The sequence below is a fragment of the Hypanus sabinus genome, chromosome 7, assembly GCF_030144855.1.
Source record: "Hypanus sabinus isolate sHypSab1 chromosome 7, sHypSab1.hap1, whole genome shotgun sequence".
Classification (NCBI taxonomy): Eukaryota; Metazoa; Chordata; class Chondrichthyes; order Myliobatiformes; family Dasyatidae; genus Hypanus; species Hypanus sabinus.
In genome coordinates, this window is record NC_082712.1 from 43,289,659 (window position 1) to 43,311,347 (window position 21,689).

The 21,689-nt window shown below is 40.3% G+C and overlaps 1 protein-coding gene across 2 annotated transcripts in view; it reads left to right on the plus strand.

Annotated features, from left to right (window-relative positions):
* Positions 1 to 21,689, plus strand: part of LOC132396757 (ephrin type-A receptor 5-like) — a 341,786-nt gene that overhangs the window by 264,693 nt on the left and 55,404 nt on the right. The window contains exons 6-9 of one of the 2 annotated variants that reach the window (XM_059974618.1): positions 1,769 to 1,893; positions 8,291 to 8,450; positions 13,517 to 13,619; positions 17,351 to 18,654. In XM_059974618.1, the coding sequence (XP_059830601.1) occupies positions 1,769 to 1,893; positions 8,291 to 8,450; positions 13,517 to 13,619; positions 17,351 to 17,471 (509 nt within the window). In that variant the 3' untranslated portion in view covers positions 17,472 to 18,654. Of the gene's footprint in view, positions 1 to 1,768; positions 1,894 to 8,290; positions 8,451 to 13,516; positions 13,620 to 17,350; positions 18,655 to 18,701; positions 18,770 to 21,689 lie in introns of those variants that run through there. The other variant, XM_059974617.1, reaches the window with a different exon arrangement.

Below are 21,689 nucleotides of genomic sequence, written 5' to 3' on the forward strand. Positions count from 1 at the left end.
AAGATTTTGCTGTCTTGTCTACAAAAGTTCAAAGAGACTTTAATGGAAATAAATTTCCTTGATAATCTGAACAATTATTTCATGAAGAAACTAAAGGATAGATTATAACACGGATTACAGGATGTATCAGCTCTCAGTAGGTTGAAGCTGTTTTACTCCAATCTGTTCTGTTATGGACAAACTTTAAGTGGAACTGAAGTCCAGCTGAGAATATGGTGAATGATGTAAGTTTGAGGGGAGTAAACTTTCCTGTTTTCAACACCTCATTACAAGAATGGGTAGAGAGGGAATAAAATGAAACACAGTGCACTTCATGTGGAGAACCAGGTGCACGGAATGCATCAAATCCAGGTTTAGGCTCCGCTGGAATTCCACCTTGTTCAATGTTCAAAGTAAATGTATTATCTAAGGACAAGTACAATATGTTACCATCTACTTGCTTGAGATTAATTTTCTTGCAGGCATTGACAGGACAAAGGAAATATAATAGAATTTTACTAAAATTTATTTATAAACAAAGGCTGACAAACAAACACCAACTGTGCAAATAAAAATAATACTGAGAACTTGAGTTGGAAAGAGTCCTTGAAAATTAGTCTGTAGTTAGTACAATCAGTTTGGAGTAGCGGTGACTGAAGTTATACACAGCAGTTCAGCAATCTGGTGGTTGAAGGGTAATAACTGTCCCTAAACCTGGTGGTGCCTCTTGCCTGATGGTAGTAATGAGAAGAGTGCAAGGCCTGGATGGTCTAAGTGCAATGGCTGACCAATAATCAGCGAATATATGAATGTCAGGTTGCACTGATGATTGAACCACACCTTGGTGAAAGTCAGAAAGTTGCCTACTTAAGTGAAAAATACAGACAGAAATATACATGTGCACATGAAGACCTGCATTCAGATATATGCATGTGCCTGGGCACAGACAGAGATATACATGCAAATATACATGTGTGTGCACGTACAAACACACATACATTCTTCCAACAGGTTACAAAACAGCAAATGGAGATGTCATCTGGCCAATCTGTTTATTATAAGAGAAATACATTGACACTAATTTTAAGCTTTTGCCTTTTGTTGAGATTGAGTTCTGCTAACAGTCACGATATTCCACACACACACACTTGAATACAATGCTCTGTAAGAACCTTTATTGATGTTTATGTCTGTAAGTTGTTTTCTCCTCTTGATAAAACTCAATCACATACACACACACACAGACACGTTGTGCAGTGACATACCTCCCTCTCTTCTGCAAGCATGACGATGCTGAGACAGAAACATCAGCAGGTGATACGAGATAAGCATGCACAGCTTGCTATTAGAATTGATATTCAATTTACCCGCTATTGCTGGGTTATTCAGAGCATTCGTCACATGCAGTGTGCACAGTGGGGTTAACTTTGCGGTCTACAAGGAAAGGTTGAGGCCTGTGTGTTGAGACTCTTTCATCTTCCTGTAATGTTGACCAGAGTTTCACCAATGCACTACTCTAGATGTTACTATCTTTTTCCAAAAATATTGTTGCAAATTCTTTGTGAATATTTACACTTTGTCAATAAAAATGTTTTATAGTTAGTGAAATAATACTTACTATCTCATATCTCAAGCAGTATAGTGGTCCTGATCTTTCGTTAATCTGTTGTGTATATTATGTTGTTAAGGGAAAGAGAGAAAAATGATAAATCGAATACAATTAGAGCAGTTGTCTCTGTGAAATTTTGTTATCAATTGTGAGTCAGTAATTAATTTCTATTTTTTGCAGCACCTTCACCGATTACTGTTGTCAAAAAGAAGAAGGTGGCCAAAAATAGCATCTCCTTGATGTGGCAAGAACCAGACCGACCCAATGGAATCATACTGGAGTATGAGATCAAGTATTTTGAAAAGGTAATGTCCTATGCCTGAAAATACTTCTGTTGCATGGCTGTAATTTCCATTGATAAATGTTGGTCTAGATTTTTTGGTAAACACTTGTGTCAGTTTGGTGACTACTAAATACTGATTCTTGGTTCACTGATTAATAATTATTGGCACTGAGTTATTGGTACACAAGTATTACTGTAAATTAATTGGTCTGAAGCTTTGAGGTGGATTCTGATACCATTTTTGGAGTAAGTTCAGAATGACCATGAGATTTTTTTATTTCCCACAAATGGATATTTCCAGATGAAGGACTTGAATTAACTTCTGACAGCCATTGACTCTTGGGATGATTACAACAGTTAGCAGGACTTCCTGGCTTTATATTAGGGATAGGGGTGAAGTGTGAATCTCTGGTGAGAGGGGAAGACTTCAAATCAGGCTGGAAAGCTGCAGCATGGGGTTGAGGGAGAGCAGAGAGGCAACCAGGAGGTGGTAGGCTTGATAATGCCAGTGCAGAGGATGGGACAGAGGAGGAGAAGTATGATGTTCTGAGTGGCAGTGTGGAGATTCTACCTCACAGCACCAGGCTCCAGAGTTCAATCCCGACCACCGGTGCTGTCTGTGTAGATTTGCACGCTCTCTCTGAGAGAGCATGGGTGCTCTGGTTCCTTTCCACATTCCTCTGGTTGGTAGGTTAATTGCTCACTGTAAATTCCCCCTTGTATGTGGGTGAATGATAAAATCTGGAGGCAGAGGTGATGTAAATGTGGAGAGAATAAAAAAGGGCTCAATAGTTGGCTAGAGTAAATGATCAGTATGGACTCTGTATTGAAAGTCTCTCTGTGCTGTATCTATAACAGTATGATAGTAAGCAGGAAAATCATAAGGAGTTGTAGAAGACTTTAAGATCATAAGACATAGGAGCAGAATTAACCATTTGGCCCATTGAGTCAACTCCATCATTTGATCACAACTGATTTATTTTCCCTCTCAACCCTATTCTTCTGCCTTCTCCTTTGACAATCTTGCTAATGAAGAACTTATCAACCTTCACTTTAAATATACCCAATGACTTGGCCTCCACATCTGCCTGTGGTAATGAATTCCACAGATTTGGTAATTTCTCTGAAAATGAAGGCAATGGCATACTGAAATGGGGGCTTAAAGGGTTGGAAACAAAAGGCAGTAGGAAGGTGATGGACCATGTTGATGATGGAGGGGTAGGGGAGGAATAGAGACGAGACTGCTTGTGATTGGGGTGTTTATGCTCCTAACTATGGGAGTGGCTATGTGCAGGGGGGTGGCCCAATTGTGTTAAGTGGGAAAGAAAGGGTTCAGTCAGCAGGGGTAAGGTTGAATATTTCCCTGAGAAGCTTGAGGAAGCAATCTTCATTTCTATGGTCATGAAGAATTGTGTAGCAAGGTGTGCATTATTTTAGCTGATGTCTCTTCTTGTTGGGGTTTTAAATCTTTTGAAAGATTCCCATGAATGTGGAAACCTGAGTGACCAGGCAGATTAACAAGGAGACCCGGCTCACTATATCATAAAATCAGCCAACATATGGTAAACACAGTGTAGAAACATGAAGGGGTACAGTGTGGAAACTGGCTTTTCACCTCATTGAGTCTGTACCAGCCATTAACGGCCCATTTCCACTAGTCCTACAGTAAATCCATTTTTATTCTCTGCTCAACTCCTCTAATTCTACCCCTCACCTGCAACGTCACAGGACTGAACCAGAGTCACTGGGGCAATGAGGCTGAGGCTCCACCACTACTGGAGAATCAGGTTGGTGTCAGAATTTGTTGAATGCCTACGAGATGGCTTTTCAGAGCAGCTTGTGCTTGAGCCTACTTGAGGAAAGGCTATCGTAGATTGAGCATTGTTTAATAATGCAGATCTTATTATGGAGCTTAATGTAACGGAAACCTTGGGAGACAGTGATCATAATATAATTGAATTAATACTGCAGTTTGAGAGGGAGAAGGATAAGTCACATGAATCAGTGTCGCAGTGGAAGGAAGGGAATTACAGAGGCATGAGGGAGGAGCTTGCCCAGGTGGATTGGAGGGGGATACTGGTGGGGATGAATGCAGAGTAGAGATGGATGAAGTTCCTGGGAATAGTTCACAAAGTGCAGGACAGATAAGTCTCACAGAAGAAGTTTTCAATTGGCAAGGGTAGGTAACTGTGGCTGACAAGTAAAGTTATGGACTGCATAAAAGCCAAGGAAAAGGGCATATAAGGTAACAAAAGTGAGTGGGAATTTGAATGACTGGGAAGCTTTTAAAATCCAACAAAAGGCAATTAAAAAAGCTATAAGATAGGAAAAGATTAAATCTGAGGGCAAACTAACCAATAATATAAAGTAGGATACTGAAGTTTTTTCAGTTATATCAAGACTAGAAGGGAAGTAAAAGTTGATATTGGACCACTGGAAAATGATGCTGGTGAGATAGTAATGGGGGACAAAGAAATGACAGATAAACTTACTGAGTACTTTGCATCAGTCCTCACTGTGGAAGACACTAGCAATGTGCCAGAGGTCCATGAGTGTCAGGGAGCAGGAGTGATCGCCATTGCTATTAGAACAAAAATGTACTAGGCAAACTCAAATATCTTAAGGTGGATAAGTCACCTGGGCCAGATGGACTACATCCCAGAGTCCAGAGGGATGTTGCTGATGAAACGACAGATGCATTGGTCATGATCTTCCAAGAATCATTTGATTCTGGCATGGTCCCAGAGGACTGGAAGACTGCAAATGTCACTCCAGTCTTTATGAAAGGAGGAAGGTAAAATAAAGGAAATTATAGGCCAGTTAGCGGAACCTCAGTAGTTGGGAAAGTGTTGGAGTTTATTATAATGGATGAAGTTTCAGGGTACTTGGAGAATGACGATAAAATATGTCAAAGTCAACATGGTTTCTGTCAAGGGAAATCCTGCTTGACTAATCTATTAGAATTCTTTGAGGAAGTAACCAACAGGATGGACAAAGGAGAGGCAGTGGATGTCATTTATTTGGATTTTCAGAAGACATTTGATAAGGTGCCACACACAAGGCTGCTTAATAGGATAAGATCCTATAGTGTTACAGGAAGGATGCTGGCATGGATGGAGGAATAGCTGACTGACAGGAGGAAGTGAGTGAGAATAAAAGGGGCCCTTTCTGGTTGGCTGCCAGCGACTAGTGGTGTTTCTCAGGGCACAGTATTGGGATCTGTTTGCCAGTGATTTGGATAATGGAATTGATGGCTTTGTGGCCAAGTTTGCAGATGATACAAAGATTGGTGGAGTGGTAGGTAGTGCTGAGGAAGCAATGCGATTGCAGCAGGACTTAGACAAATTGGAAGAATGGGCAGAAAAGTGGCAGATGGAATATAAGTGTTGGGAAATGCATGATAATGCATTTTGATAAAATGAACAGAAGTGCAGACTATTATCTAAACAGGGAGAAAATTCAAACACAGAGGTGCAGAGGGACTTAGAGTTCCTTGTGCAAGACCCCCAGATGATTAATTTACAGGTTGAGTCTGTGGTAAAGAATGCAATGTAATGTTGACATTTATTTCAAGGGACAGCGAATTTAAAAAACAAGGAGATAATGCTGACACTTTATAAGACACTAGTCTTGAAGTATTTTCAACAGCTTTGGAGCTGATCTCTCAGACAGGATGTGTTGTCATTGGAGAGAGTCCAGAGCAGGTTCATTAAGATGATGACAAGAATGAAGAGGCTAATGTAGGAGAAGTATTTGGCATCCTTGGTCTGTACTCAATAGAATTTAGAAGAATGCAGGAGGATCTCATTGAAACCTACCAAATGTTGCAAAGACTAAATAGGGTGGATGGAGGGAGGATATTTCCTATGGTGGGAGTATCCAGAACTAGAGGGCACAGCCTCCAAACTGAGGGACAACCTTTTAATACAGAGGTAAGGAGAATTTTTTTTTAGCCAGGAAGTAGTGAATCTGTGGAATGATCTGCCACAGACTGTGGTGGAGGCCAAGTCCATGGGTATATTTAAGGCAGAAGTTTTGTGGGGCAAGTCATTTTTTAATAATGATTAAGCACTTCAAAGAAGCAATGAAACTGATTTATAACATTAGAGCTATGGATGTTGCCTACATGGACTTTAGTAAGATATTTGACAAGGTTCTTCATGGGAATTCATCCAGGAGATTAAGATGAATGTGATTCATGGTGAATTGGGTATTTGGATCCAGAACTGGCTTGCCCATGGAAGACAAAGGATATTCGCTGATAGTTCTGCATTGGGACTTCTATATATAAATGACCTGGATGAAAATGTTGATGGCTTAATTAGTAACTTCACAACATTAGAGACTGGTGGTGTTATGAATTGTGTAGAAGATTGCCAAATAATACCGTGGAATATATGTCAGTTACAGATATGGCTGGAGAAATGACAGATGAAGTTAAATCCAGCCAACTATAAGATGTTTTACTTTGGGAGATCTATTGTGAAGAATAGTACACTATTAATGGCAGGACCCTTAACAGTGTGGATATACAGAGGGATCTTGGGCTTCAAATCTACAGCTCTCTGATAGTAGCTGCACAGGTTAAGAAGGCATATGGCATGCTTGCCTTTATTAGTTCAATATTCAGGATGCGAGTTAGGGTGTATTTGGTATACTGCATTGAATTCTAGTTGCCCCAATATAGGGAAGATGTGGAGGCTCTGGAGAGGGTGTGAAGATGTTTACCAGGGTATTGCCTGGATTAAAGGGAATGTGCTATAACGAGAGATTGAACAAACTTGGGTTCTTTGCAGCAGAGACACAAGGGAGATCTGACTGAGGTTCAATAAGATTCAGAGAGGTGTACATAGAGAAGAGAGAAAGTATCCTTTTTACCCCAGTGTTGAAGAATCTAATACCAGAGAGCATTCATTGAAAGTGAGAAAAGGGAAACTTTAAATGAGATGTGTTGGGCAAGTTTGATACGCCGAGAGAATAGAGCATTTTGAAAGCACTGACAGGTGTAGTGATGCAGGTAGATACAACAGAGGCATTCAAGAATCTGTTAGATAAGCACATAAATGTGCAGAGAATGGAGGAATATGGCCAATGTACGAGTAGAAGAGAGTAGTTCAATTAGGCATTTAATTATTAGTTTATTTAGTTTGGCAAAACATTGTGGGTCAAAGGGGCCATGCTTGAGCTGTACTGTTGTATAGAAACATAGAAAATAGGTGCAGGGGTAGGCCATTCGGCCCTTTGAGCCTGCACCGCCATTCAGTATGATCATGGCTGATCATCGAACTCAGAACCCTGTACCTGCCTTCTCTCCATACCCCCTGATCCCTTTAGCCACAAGGGCCATATCTAACTTACTCTTAAATATAGCCAATGAACTGGCCTCAACTGTTTCCTGTGGCAGAGAGTGACATCAGTAGTCAGTGCTTATACCCAGTGTGGTATCAGCTGTTTAAATCATGGACCCACCAAGTTCAGTTTCATTGTTGTCATAGGCATACATACCCAGGATATAAGTGCCATGAAAATTGTCTTTTTGCAGCAACAGTACAGAACAATACAAGACAAGGACAAGCGTAAATTAGCATAAACAAATTAACATAAATCAATCCACAATTTACATCTGCAAGATAGTCAACAAAGCTGGTACAAAAACAAACACTAGTACAAGATTGTGAGTGAGGACCAAGTACAGTCCGAAGTAATTTTAAATGTCAACATCTACAGCCTGATGGCTCTGGGAAATAAGCTGTTGCTTAACCTTGAACTGTAGGTCTTCAGGCTCCTCCACGTCCTGCCCAGTGGCAGCAATGAGAAGAAGGCATGGCCTAGATTGTGGATGCCTCATGGCAGATGCAACTTCCTTGAGAATTCCCCTTTTGAAGAGTGATGGTGGGGAGTGCTGTAAACACGATGGGTTCTAATTCTTTGAAATTCACTCCCTGATCTGCCTCTAGGCATTTCATTACTCTGCCTTTTTAACACTTTTACTCTTAGTTGTGGAAGAGCATGGTGTCTACAGTTTGCTTATGTGCTCGATAAATGTCACTGTTGAATATGTTTAAGAAAACAAATTATTAATGAGCGACAATCCTACTGCCTTTAGACACTGATAAATACAGCAGAGGAAGGCTCACTGTTTTGTGATTGTTCAAGAAAGATGCAGCCAAAAAACAGAAGCAGTATTGAAGATCCTGTGTTACTTTGAAGGTGAAAAAAGACCTTTAGAGTCAATGCAGTGAAAAATACTTCTAAATAAGGCTGTAGGTTTCCAGTCAATTTAAAAACTACTGGTGTACTGATGGAATGACATTCAGGTAATAATCAGGACGTTGCAATGCCAGTGCAAAATTACTGAGGGATGTAGACAATTTGTTCATCCTGTTATGTGTTCACTTGTGTATTTCTTTATCTTCAAGGATCAGGAGACTAGCTACACAATCATTAAATCCAAAGAAACTGAGATCCTGGTCGATGGTCTGAAGCCCACAACAGTGTATATCTTTCAGATACGAGCCCGGACAGCCGCAGGATACGGGGGCTACAGTCGGAAATTTGAGTTTGAAACCAGCCCAGTTTGTACGTCATTTTACTTACTGTTGACCTTATTGTCACAACAATAGTTTCTACTGAACACTTATGATCAAGTACCATCTGCTGTTCAAACCCCTTTCAGCACATCCCTTTCTGAAGTAGAAATTGCCTGTGAGTTCATCTGCAATTTAACAGAAGGCTAGTTACAAATATTAAATATGTAATCTAAGCAGATCATCATTTTAAACATTACATGGGGAAACTGGTGTGAGAAAAGTGATGGTATTTATAAATAGGTGCAATAAATGAAAATGGTACTTCCATCAAGAACTGCGAAATGGAGCTATTTGTAAAAGGCTTTGTGTCATTTGGTGTGTTTGCATTGCTGAGATTAATCAAATCTCTGGATTCAATTAAATATCTCATTTAGCAGAGTGTGAGTCTTGGTTTGCTTCTGATTCCTCACTTTTGAGGATTATGGGGAGGCTGCTGGGTGTGTATGGATAGTGGGAAGCGGCTCTGCTTCTATTATTATAGCTGAGTGTGTGATGGACAGCAGATGGGAGATAGTTTGCTGTGGTGGGAAGGTTTTGTTCAGTCAGTGCAGAGCAGTTGCCTGAAATTGAGAACAAATACCTCACAGGAGGTGGCCAACTGCACTCCATACCTGTTGTTGTGGGCTTCGGATTTTCAAAGTATTTAAAGATCTTTTGTTTTTATTTATCAGTCATATAGATTTTATGGCTTTGGGCTCATTGCATACCCAAAACGGTTTCAGATCCTTTTCAGTTTTAGGTTGGCACTTTTTGTGAATCACAGTCCCCAAGGAAACGTTAGATTGTACATAATTGGGCATTGACAAGGACTAACAAAAATAAGTTAGATTTAAGTGGAGCAGCCATTGTGTGAAGCCACTGTCGGAAAGGGGAGTTGAGACTTTTGCTCATTGAGCCTTAGGAGAGGAGAAGCATTGGCAGTTGGTAGACATGTTTTTTATTATTTCATTATTTATTCTTTATTTCAATGTAAGGAGTATTTTAGGAAAGGTGGATGAGCTTAGGGAATGGATCAGCACATAGAATTATGACAATGTGGTAATTGGTTGGAAGAGAGACAGGACTGGCAGCTCAGTGTTCTGTTGTTTTAGACATGATAGAGTGGGAAGGATTAAAGAAGGAGGAGTAGATTTAGCATTCGAGGGAAATCTCATGCAGCACTCAGTCAGGACAGACTGGAGACCTCAGATAGTCTGACTTAACGGGTAGAATTGACAAATAAAAATAGTATGACCACGTTAAGTGGATTATATTATAGACCGCCCATCAGTCTGTGGGATTTAGAGGATCAATTTGTAAAAAGATCAGGGACTGGTATAAGTGATAGCAGGTGATTTTAACTTTCCATATATTGACTGGGATTCCTATACTGTAAGAGGGCTGGATGGTAAAGTGTTTGTCAAATGTGCTCGGGAAAGTTTCCTTAATCAGTATATAGATGTCCCATCTAGAGAGAGTGCAATACTAGATCTCCTATTAGGGTTGAGGGCAGGTAACATAAGTTTGTGCGGGGGAATACTTTGCACTTAATGAGCATAATGACATTAATTTCAAGGTAATAATGGAGAAGGATAGGTCAGGTCCTCAGTTTGAGATTCTAAATTGGAGAAAGGCCATTTTTGATGGTATCAGAAAGGATCTGGCAAGTGTGGATTGGGATAGGTTATTTATTGACAAAGGTGTACTTGGTAAATTGGAGGCGCTCATAAATGAAATTTTGACAGTACAGAATACTGCACTGTACAAATGTTCCTGTCAGTATAAAAGGTAAGGAGAACAGTTTTATGGAACCTTTGTTTTCAAGAAATATTGAGGCTCTGGTTAAGAAAAAGAAGGTGGTACATAGCAGGTATAGGCTGACAGGAACAATTGAGGTACTTGAGGAGTATAAGAAATGCAAGAGAATACTTAAGGATGAAATCAGGAAGGCTAAAGGAAGACATGAGGTTGCTCCAGCAGACAAGGAGAATCTTAAGGACTTCTACAGATAATGTATAGTAAGAGCAAAAGGAGAGCAAAGGACATAATTGGTCCTCTTGAAGATCAGAGTGGTAATCTATGTGTAGAGCAAAATGATATAGGGGTTTGACAACGTTTACCCGAGGATTCTATGGAGATGTGCAGAAATTGCAGGATAGCTAATGTTTTATTCATTGTTCAAGAAAGGTTCTGAGAATAATTCAGGAAATTATTGGCCAGTGAGCCTGACATCAGCAGTGGGGAAATTATTGGAAGGTATTCTAAGACACTGGATATATAGTGTTTGGATAGACAGGACTCATTATGGATAGTCAACATGGCTTTGTGCTTGGTAAGTTGTATCTAACCAATCTTCTAGTGTTTTTCAAGAAAATTACCAGGAAAATTAATGAGGATGTTGTCTACATAGATTTTAGCAAGACACTTAACACTTGGGAGGTTGGTCAAGAAGCTTCAATCCATTGGCATTCAAGAAAAAGTAGTAAAATAGATTAAACATCAGGTTCACGGAAGAAGTCAGAGAATGATTGCAGATAGTTGCCATTCTGACTGGAGGCCTGTGACCAGTGGTGTACCAGTGGGACTTATTGTTTGTCATCTAAATCAACAGTCTGGATGATAACGTAGTAACTGGATCAGCAAGTTTGCAGATGACACCAAAATTGGGGGTGTAGTGAACAGTGAAGAAGATTGCCAAAGCTTACAGTGGGATCTGGACCAGCTGGAAAAATAGGCTGAAAAATGGCAGATGGTATTTAATGCAGACATATGTGAGGTGTTACGCTGAAATTGAATTGAGGCCTAATTTGGCGTATTGTGTACAATTTTTGTCACCTACCTGCAGGGAAGATATAAATGAGATTGAAAGAGTGCAGAGAAAATTTACAAGGATGTTGCCGAGACTTGAGCTCCTGAGGTATTGGGAATGGTTGAATAAATTAAAATTTTGTTCCCTAAGATATAGAAGATTGAGGGGAGTTTTGATCAAGGTATACAGAATTATGAGGGACTTGGATAGGGTGAATGCAAGCAGACTTTTTCCACTGAGGTTAGATGAGACTACAGCTACAGATCATAGGTTAAGGGTGACTAGTGAAATGTTTATGGGGAACATGAGGGGGAATTTCTTCACTCTGAGAGTGGTGAGAATGTGGAATGAGCTACCAGTAGAGGTGGTAGATGTGAGGTTGATTTCAACACTTAAGAGAAATTTGAATAGTTACATGGATGGGAGGAGTATGAAAGACCATAGTCTGGTTGCAGATCAATGGGACTAGGCAGATTAATAGTCTGGCACAGGTTAGATGGGCAGAGGGGCCTATTTCTTTACTGTAGTGTTCCATGACTCTTTGACTCCATCCTCAGTGCTTTGAGGATGAAGAGGATGGTCACCTAACCCAATACTTCATTGGGTTGTATATAGTGAAGAAAATACTGCAGATCATTCAGAAATGTGGATGGAGAAATGGCAGATTGAGCTTAATTTGAGCAAGTGTGAGGTGTTGCACCTGGAGGTCAAATATAAATGAAATTACACAGTAAATGGCAGGAACCTGAGGAGTATTGATGTGTTAAATTCTGGTCACCTCATTATAAGAAGGATGTGGAAGCTATGGAGAGGGTGCAGAGGAGATTTACCAAGATGTTGCCTAGTTTGGAGAACAAGTCATATGAAGCAAGGTTAGCAGAGCTGGGACTTTTCTCTTTGGAGCGTAGAAGAATGAGAGGGGACTTGATAGAGGCCTACAAGATCAGGAGAGGCATAGATAGGGTGGATAGTCAGTACCTGTTTCCCAGGGCACCAATAGCAAACACCAGAGGGCATATATACAAAATTAAGGGAGGAAAGTTTAGGGGAGACATCGGGGTAAGTTTTTTACACAGAGGGTTGTGAGTACCTGTAATGACTTGCCAGGGATGATGGTGGAGGCTAAAACATTAGGGGTATTTTAGAACCTCTTGAACAGGCACATGGATGAAAGAAAAATAGAGGGTTATGGGGTAGTGTGGGTTTAATACATTTTTTTTAAGGATTATATGGGTCAGCACAACATGGAGAGCTGAAGGGCCTGTACTGTGGTGTAGTGTTCTAAGGTTCTATAGAGGGATCTCGGAGCGCGAATCGATAGCTCTCTGAAAGTGGCAACACGAATGGATTGTGTGGTAAGGAAGACATACTGTACGGCATGCTTGCCTTCATTTGTCATTGCACTGAGTAGAAACACCTCAAAATCTTGTGATACAGAGAGCGGTGGGTGTACAGAATATGTAGAAACAGGTACATTGGCAACATGTAAGATACATTTTGACAGACAGCTGAATAGGCGGGGAATGGAGAGATACCGATAATTTACAGGCAGAGATGATTGTTTTTTACATTGCATCCTCATCAACACACACATGGAGGTCTGTAAGATCGGTTCCTGTGCTATGCTGACCTATGTTTTGTGCTCAGAGGATAAGGTTAAGGTGCCCTTATATGGAATTCAAGCCAAGATTCTGGAATACAGGTGGTACACACATCTTTTCACAGACCAAGATTATATCCTTCATTTCTTAGTTTTTACAGTGGCCTACAGTCAGATTACAGACAGACATATCTCAAAAGATTCTTCACATTGCTTGGCTTATATACTTTGAAGAAAACTACCCCAGCACACCATACTAGTGCACATTATCAGCAGCACAAAGTATTTGCCATGGATTTTTCGCTATTGCCTTTCATTTTCCCCACCCTTTTCCTGACTGACTATTTCCTGTCATTGTGGAAGACTTTAAGAGGCCCACAAATTGTTCCCCACCTAAATGATGGATTCTTTTTACAAAACAAAGGGTTCTTTGTACGTAGGCCTCACAGTGATTATCTATTGTTCAAAAGATCCTGTACAGTACTGTAGCTGTCAGTGTGGAATGGGGATGAAACCACGTAGGAATTGTACAGGAGTGTTCTTGGGAGGAGTATGGAGCAAGAATTTTTCTGTTAGTTGAACTATGGAATGCTCCTCCACACTATTCTCTGACTATGATTGAAATATGTGCTGGTAAGATAGCCTGTCTTTTTTTTATCATTTGCAGCCTTGCCAGCCGGTGACCAGAGTCAGGTGCCAATCATTGGGGTGTCTGTGGCAGTGGGTATGATCCTGGTGGCAGTCGTGTCCGGACTGTTGCTTAGTGGAAGGTATGGCAGTTTTGATTATTCCATTCATGCCTGATGAAAGTGAACTTTAAATACCTTTGTTGCTAAAAGACTTCTGACTCTGTTTGTAAGATACCAGCAAGATTTATTACCATGCAAGATTTATTAGATTTTTTTTTAAAAAGAGGTTCTACATATAGAAGGTGCTAGGCACCCATTTATAGCTGCTAGTTCTACCCAAATAACGAACAGTCTTCACTGTGTTTGTGAACACTCGTAATGCTGCTGAGCCAGAATCTCAGATTAACATGCTTGGGTTCCCCAAGTGCATTGTCACCTGTTACCAAAGCAGCAAGCCCAACTCAGGTCAGTTTAAGTGATATAGAGTTCACCTCCTTGTGCTAATCAAATGGCTGATGCATGGAGACTAGCATTTTAATAACCTAACCGAACAAGCTGTAACAGCAATCAAAGGCTGGGCTTCACTTCTACATAAAAAAAGGGGTAAGAAAAAAACTGAGGCAATCACACTGATGTACAACTGATACAGACCGAGAAATTTTGGAATTCAATGATGCATTCAGAAAGCTGTACTCAATGCTCAGCTATTGAAAGTGCATGAGGTGTTGCTCCTCATTCTTGCACTGGAACTTTCTGTAACAGTACAGGAGATCACAGACAGGTAGAATGAATGTGGGATGGAAACTACTCACTGGGGTATTTTGGGCACTTTGCTCAAGGGAAATTTGTGATTTGAAAGCACAGTGAATATGGTCTGTCATTTTTGCAGTGGTCAGCTAAAGTACTTGTCAATACCTCCCCACGCTGCTACACACATGTCCACACCAAAATGTGCAAATCAATAAATGTACTAAATGGTTATGGAAGGGCTATTCCATGGAAAATGACATATATCAGCGGAGAAATAAATTAAGGGACATTCAAATGAGGAAGATGCATGCTGGCAATTAAATCATAACTGATATTTGATAAAAAAAGAACATGCACTTCTTTATAAAATTTCATAGAAGAACAATGTAATTAGTGATATTACTCATTTATGTCCAAGAAGTAATGTGTGTGAGCCTGTACTGTTGACTTCCCACTCCTTGTTCATATTGAAGCCAATGGTTCCACTATTACAGGGAAACTGAAGCGCAACAAGTTTCAAATTTCAAAACCCATCCAATGAGATGCAAATTAATTTCCTTTCATCTTTGTTCGAGGCCAATTTAGATTGAAAAGTAGTTGATTTCCTGGGAGTATTGTCTGAGATTAGTGCAAAAATAATGGACATATAAACCCTTTAGATGACACAACTAGTGCACTGGAATGGAATGGGTGACTTGAGGCTTGCAATGTTAAGCTAGGGTGATCTTGTCAGACTTATAACCATTGTATATGCCCTCTAGAGATTCTTCTGATAGTGTGCAGATAGACAGGTAGAGTGCAAATATGATGAAACTACACTCAATGATTGTATGAAGCCACCACCCTTTTGTGGTTCTTGCAATAGCTCTCTCTGTTTTCCTCTATGTCATTACTGACGGTTTCTCAGGTCCTCACTATCTCCCCACCGGGCTCCATATCCAAAATAACATTCTTCACAATGTCTGGCATCTCTAACAGGATCCCACCACCAGGCACATCGTTCCCTCTCCTCTCCACTTTCCACGGAACTGCTCTCTCTGTAACTCCCTTGTCCGCCAAGCCCTATCCAGGCACCGATCCCTGAAAACATCTCAAAAGTTACACCTGTCCCTACTCCCCCTACCTCACCAGCACTCAAGATCTTCCAGCTGAGGTACTACTACGACGACTCAGCCCTAAGGGGCCAGCGTCGGGTGTGCATAACCTTCCAGGTGAGGTAGTCCTTCACAATAGAAACCATTGGTGTCAATTATTGCGTCTCGTGCTTCTGGTGTGATCTTCCCTACATTGGTGAGACTGGATGCAGGTTGGGAGATAGTTTCATCAAACACCTTTGCTCCATGTGCCATTACAGCCAGTTCTTCCCAGTAGCCAGCCATCTAATTCGACTTCCCATTCCCACACTGACGTCTGTCCACAGCTCACTTTACAACCAAATAGAAGCTGGAGGCAGATTATGGAAACAACACCCACCTCCAACTTGTCAGCATCAACATTGTTTTCTCTCACGTCTGGTGACCACTCCCAGCTGTCCCCTTTGCTTTTCCCTTAACCCTCAACACCTATTATTCCTTCTTATTCAGTTTCCTCCCTGACAACCTGCTTATCACCTCTATCTTCCTCCCTTTTATTCCCCGCCTCCTTCCCTTTATGCCAAGGTCCACTCTCCTCATCAGATTCCATCTTCTCCAGCCCTTTGTCTCTTCAACTTATCACCTCCCAGCTACTTACACCATTCACATTCTCTGCAACTTCCCCCATCTACCCACTTAACCTCACTCACCTGGATCCACCTATCACCCACCAACTCATACTCTTCCACTTCCCCACCTTTTTACTCTGTCTTCTGCCCTCTTACTATCTAGTCCTGACAAAGGGGCTTGGCCCAAAACTTCAACTGTTCATTTCCCTCTGTAGATGCTGCCTGAGCTGTTGAAGCCCTCCTGTATTTTCCTTCTTTGTGTGACTAAGGAATAACCAGCTGCTTATTCGAATAATTATTTGGTATGCTGGGTGCATACACCACTGGGAAAGAGTTATGCCCATATTATAATCCAAAGCCCGTTTGAATCTTTTATATCTAAACCGTAACCTATAAAGCTGCATGGTGTATAGTTGACTGGTGAGCCAATATATCTCGTACACTTATTGATCTATTCTGCCTAGGAGTAAATCTTTGGGATAATCAATAATTAACTGATTACATGATTGTGCAGATGTCATTTCTGGTGATGATGTCTTGATGATGACATGCACTTAAGCTGAGTGGATGTATGTTTAAAGAGTTGCAGGCCAAGTCTTTTTTCACAGAGTGGTGGGTGCCTAGCATGTTAGTGAAAGCAGATATGATAGTGACCTTTAGGAGGGACTTAGACACATGAATTTGAAGAGAATAAAGGGATATGAACTATGTGCATGCAGAAGAGATCAGTTTAGTTAGGCCTTTAATTACCAGTTTAATTAGTTCAACACCATATTCTGGGTCAAAGGTCTTTTCCTGTGCTGTGTTCTGACCCACAAGCTCTCCAAAGTACAATGCTCAGCCACTGAAAACTAAGGCATGCTGTTTTACCCCTGCCATGTGTATGATAGAAGAATGCTTGTTCATTAATTGAATACCAAAATGTTGTAAACTGCTAAATTCCTCATGTTTTAAAAACTCATAATTCTCAACAGCAATTTAGTCACAGTATTACTTCACTCTCAGTCAGGCAAGTCTACTTCCGGTTTATTCCAAGTGTACACCTTTGTTTATTAATCTCAAATGTCTGTCATCTTGGTTTATTAAAGGGTGATCAGCTGAAGGACATAAAACGGTAGGAGTGGGATTTTTAAGACATAATCAAACACTCATTTATCATTTCAGAGAGACTGGTAGAAAGGTTTCATCTTTAGGAGTGATTATTGTAGTCCAATGAGATGGAGGAATAAAAGCAATAAAAATATGCACCAGGTGTTGCTTCCAGGGAAATGGAATGAAACAGATGGACCAATGATTCCCAAAACATAGCTTACAGATAAAGATGTGAGCTTACTTGTTGTCCTTCAGTACTAACTGAACTGGAATGTCAAGATCATTGCGTGAGAGATGGATTGATTTGTGGGTAATTTTGCACTTACAGATTCCAAGCCTTTCCCGTGGTGGTATCCAGAAACACGGATGATAGCCGAAAGCTACCCTCTGAGATGGCTTTCCTTTTGCAGGAACAGGATGCTGATTCTCTGGAGAGTAAATTTGACTGATTCATCGGACAAATGAACATCTTGTCTTTCACTATTTAAAAACCATCTTTTATGAGCCTATTACTTTGGCAACATTGTTTTCAGCATAATTTGTACATTTTAATAATTTGCTTTGTGGGCGGGGCAGGGAGAGGAGGAGCTACTTACATATCCTCTTCCTTAAGAGTAACTGACAAAAATCAATGACCTTTGGCCTGCAGAGTGACTGATGGTTCCATGATCCACACTCTCTCTCTCTTTCTCTCTCTCCTCCTGCAATAATTAATAATAGATTTAATGGAACAGATATTAATGATCCTCAATGAACTAATTTAGCCTTTTTAATCTGTTGCTGCCTTCAAATGTAATGCCGAATACACCAAGTAATACGTAATTATGAGTCATTGCTATAAGTGAAGTGAAATAATTCAGAAGAGTCATTTTTCTTGTTGGAGTGGAAATGAAAGGCTCAGGTGGTAATTCATCATGCAACTGGTCCACTAAAACTTTGTTTTCAATGGGTGTACTTTTCTCATTATCCCCTGCTCTACCTACTTGCCAGATTCATTAAAACTTGTGAATGTAACTCATGCATGCAGTTCTAGGATTGCACCTTAGTGTAATAGAAACTAATCTGTGATATCGACCAGATTTGGGTGTGTGGTTTGTACGGCCTGCATCCTTGCAATTTTCTATGAAGTAATGCAATGTTGACATTTATATTTAAGCATCTTGTAATTTGAGGTCTTTTATAAAAAGCTATTTCTCATATTTTTAGTAATGTAGTAATGATCATTTCATGTATGGATAAAATATCAATATATAATAAAACATCCTTATTCTTTGAAACCTTAGAAAAAAAAGTCCTGAAAAATTGATGTGAAACAGGAGGAAACCTCAGAATCTGACCTTCAAATGAAATGCTCTCTCCGTGCTCTGTAAATTACGCCTAACCAGAGACCAGTGGCTTTTTCTCTCTGCTGTGGTCTTATGTTCCACATTATTGTAAGGGTCTTGTTGTGTGCACTTAGTGACATTAATGTTGCTGGTGGGGATATCTTTCAAACACAGCTTTAATCTCTTACACATCCGTAACATTTTACATAGAAGGACCTCCTGAGACTCCCCTGTTTGCCACTGAGAGCCAGAATGATAAAACGAGAATGGCTTTGGTGACAAATGCGACCCACGACAAGTTTCTATCTGAATTGAGAAACGTATGATTAATGAATGTCGTTTGCTTTAAACCAGGCGATGTGGGTACAGTAAAGCCAAGCAGGATCCGGAAGAGGAGAAGATGCACTTCCACAATGGTCACAGTGAGTCACTTATCAGCTAGCTACAGTATGGATTTCAGGGATGGGGAGGCAAAAACAGCTGGAGAAGTTCATTTAAAGTTCGTCACCAAACATTTGGCTTCAAATGAAAGAGCACAGCAATGTTCTCTTCTCTCAGAGAATCCGCTGACTTTCAGTAGTTCTTTTTACAGCTTGCAGATGGAGTGTCATAGAGTAATCCTTGTGTTGCAGTATAATCCTGTCCTGGTATTGTGAAGAAATCCTTTTAATGAGCAAATCAGAAGGTGCGATGCTGATGTAGAATATTTTATTCACGCTGTGCTTGTGTAACTGAAATCTGTTTCTCCAGTTCTGAGGATGTGGCATAAGTCCAATTCAGGGACATTCCAGTCAAAAATAAAGCAGAGTTTTTAATCTAGAACTCTGAAAATCTATGATGGTCCCAGCATAAATCTTGCTGCTGCTATAGCAAGACCATGCCAGATTAGCCTGAAAACAAAACAAAATAAGAGAAAGCCAATGTTCCAACAAAGTTTATGTTGAGAGATTTGGGCTATGGTCAGTGGAGGACATGTTGGTGAGCATTTCTCACTGAATACCAGAAGATATATGCCTCATCTACAGATAGAACACTTGACTGTGGAATGAACATAGCCTTTTCAAGCAGTTCTCTTTGTAAGCTACCACTGTAATTACTTTCTGAAGGACAGAGGAAAAGGATATGATGGGGTATGATTCTCTACCCTATCACTTATCCATTGGATGTTTAAGGCCTTTAAATATTGTGTGTGTTTATCAGTTCTGGAAATCTCCCTTTAACTTCAGAAGACTGAGATTTTCAGCACCAGGTGTCCCAGTTCACGCTTTGGCCCACATCTTTAGTGATGCAGGAGAGTTGCAGGAGAGTCTTTTGCATTATTGATATCTGGCTAGTGTTTAGATAAAGAAAACACTAAAGTAGAAACAGAAGGTTCTGGAAATATTCACCAGGTCAGGCAGAAACAGAGTTAACATGGTGTTTCTACAAAACTGGGAATGAGATTAAACAAGTTAGATTTCAATAATGCAGAAGGTGGTGGAGGGGTGAGTAAAACAAAGGGAATATCTATGATGGGTGTGGCCAGATGGGCTAATGTGAAAGCTGGAAATACATTCTGCTTCTGTAACTGTGTTGTGTGATGTTAATTTCTGAGCTGTGGGATATGCCCAGCAGGCCAGACTGTACTAGCGGAGAGAGAAATACTAAACCACATTCTCAAGCGGATTGCTTTCAGAAATGGCCAGTTCTGAACTAGAAGACAGGAAGGGAGAGTTACCTGAACTTTTAGAATTCAGAATTGAATTTTGAAAGCTGCATCCATCCCTGAAGGAAGATGAGGTATTTGATCTTTGAACCTGCATGGCCTCATTGTAACAGTGCAGGAGGTCACAGAGAGATGAGAGTGGGAGTGGGATGATGAGTTAAGGTGGCATTTAACTGGAAACTCAGAGTCACCACCTGCCCCCCCCAAGCACTGAATGGTACAAGTACACAAAACGATCCCCCAATTGTGTTTCGTTTCTCTGATGCAGAGAAGCAAAATAAAATATTAAAGCAATACTCATAGTGCAATCAACTTATTCATTGATATCAACTGCTGGTCCATGGTGAAGACATGAAGTTATTGCACTGTTGACTGTAAATTGCTTTACATTGGGTCTGCTAAGATACTTCTTGTTTTAATTGTATTGATATACTCAATAGAAAATACATCACTGAGGCAAACCACAAATTCATGTTTCTAATCTATATCCAGATCCATTTATTTATACTTCCTTCAGCTAACAGTCTAAATGATTCTTACACATTGATGTGGTACTGCTTTATTCACTGTCTGTACTTTCCCCACGCTTGCACTCTCCTGTGACAATAAATATCTTCTCTCTCTCTCCTAATTTATTGTTGCAACCACTTTCCTATCAACCTCTGAATAAGTTTACTTCTATCTATAGTCTATTGTTATTGCTAAATCTCGTTTAACAAAAAGTTGTAAAATAAACTGGATTACTCTGTAACTGTAATGTGTCCTAAATTTTTGTACAAATTAAGGGGGATAAGAATGACAAAGGATGCCAGGTTCGATTCAGCTGTATACTATAAAGTTACTGGGCTAATGTTTCCAGATTAGGTCAGAATGTGGAGTTGAGCTGACAATCAGATCAGCCACCTTCTCATTCAAGGAGAGCAGGCTCGAGGGGCCAGCCTACTCCTGTTCTGAGTTTGCATGTTCATATGTTTGCATGTAAACCTCAATCCTGGGAAAGGAACACAGGTACCAGGCTAGTAATTCAGTGCAGTAATGGGAGAGCGCTGTGTGGTACTGATGATATTTTATGAATGAGTTACCAGATTGTGCACCCGTCTGCACTCTAGAGAGGATGGAAAGTATGCCATGAGTTCTCCTGAACTCAATGCCTGTTCCTGAGCATACATTTTCACACTAGGATTTCTGCTCATTCATCTCATTGCTGCTTGTGAGACCTTGCTGTGTATAAATCCCCATTCATTACAAGGGATTTAGCTAATAGCTATGAGCACCAGGTAAGTGAAAGTTTGTTTTCACCTGTTAGTAAAACTTTATTCTCAGTTTTCATCTTTAATATCAAAAAATTCTTGATTCCTTCAAATTTTACAAGGAGTTCAATGTTCTCCATTAATAAATGTATCCTGACAACAAAATCCTAAGCATCCTCATTTAGGCTGGTGTCTTCCTTCCTTCATGGTCCAAGCATCGGTTCTAAGTAAGAGGTGCAATGCTTGTTTATGCTTGTTTAAAAGTACTTTAAAGTTTAACTTCCTTAAAAAAGTTGTAGGGCACATGACCACTAATCTCTGCACAGCAAGCTCTCACAAACACAGATGTGACATTGGCTGAATACAGATGAGAAAATCTGCAGATGC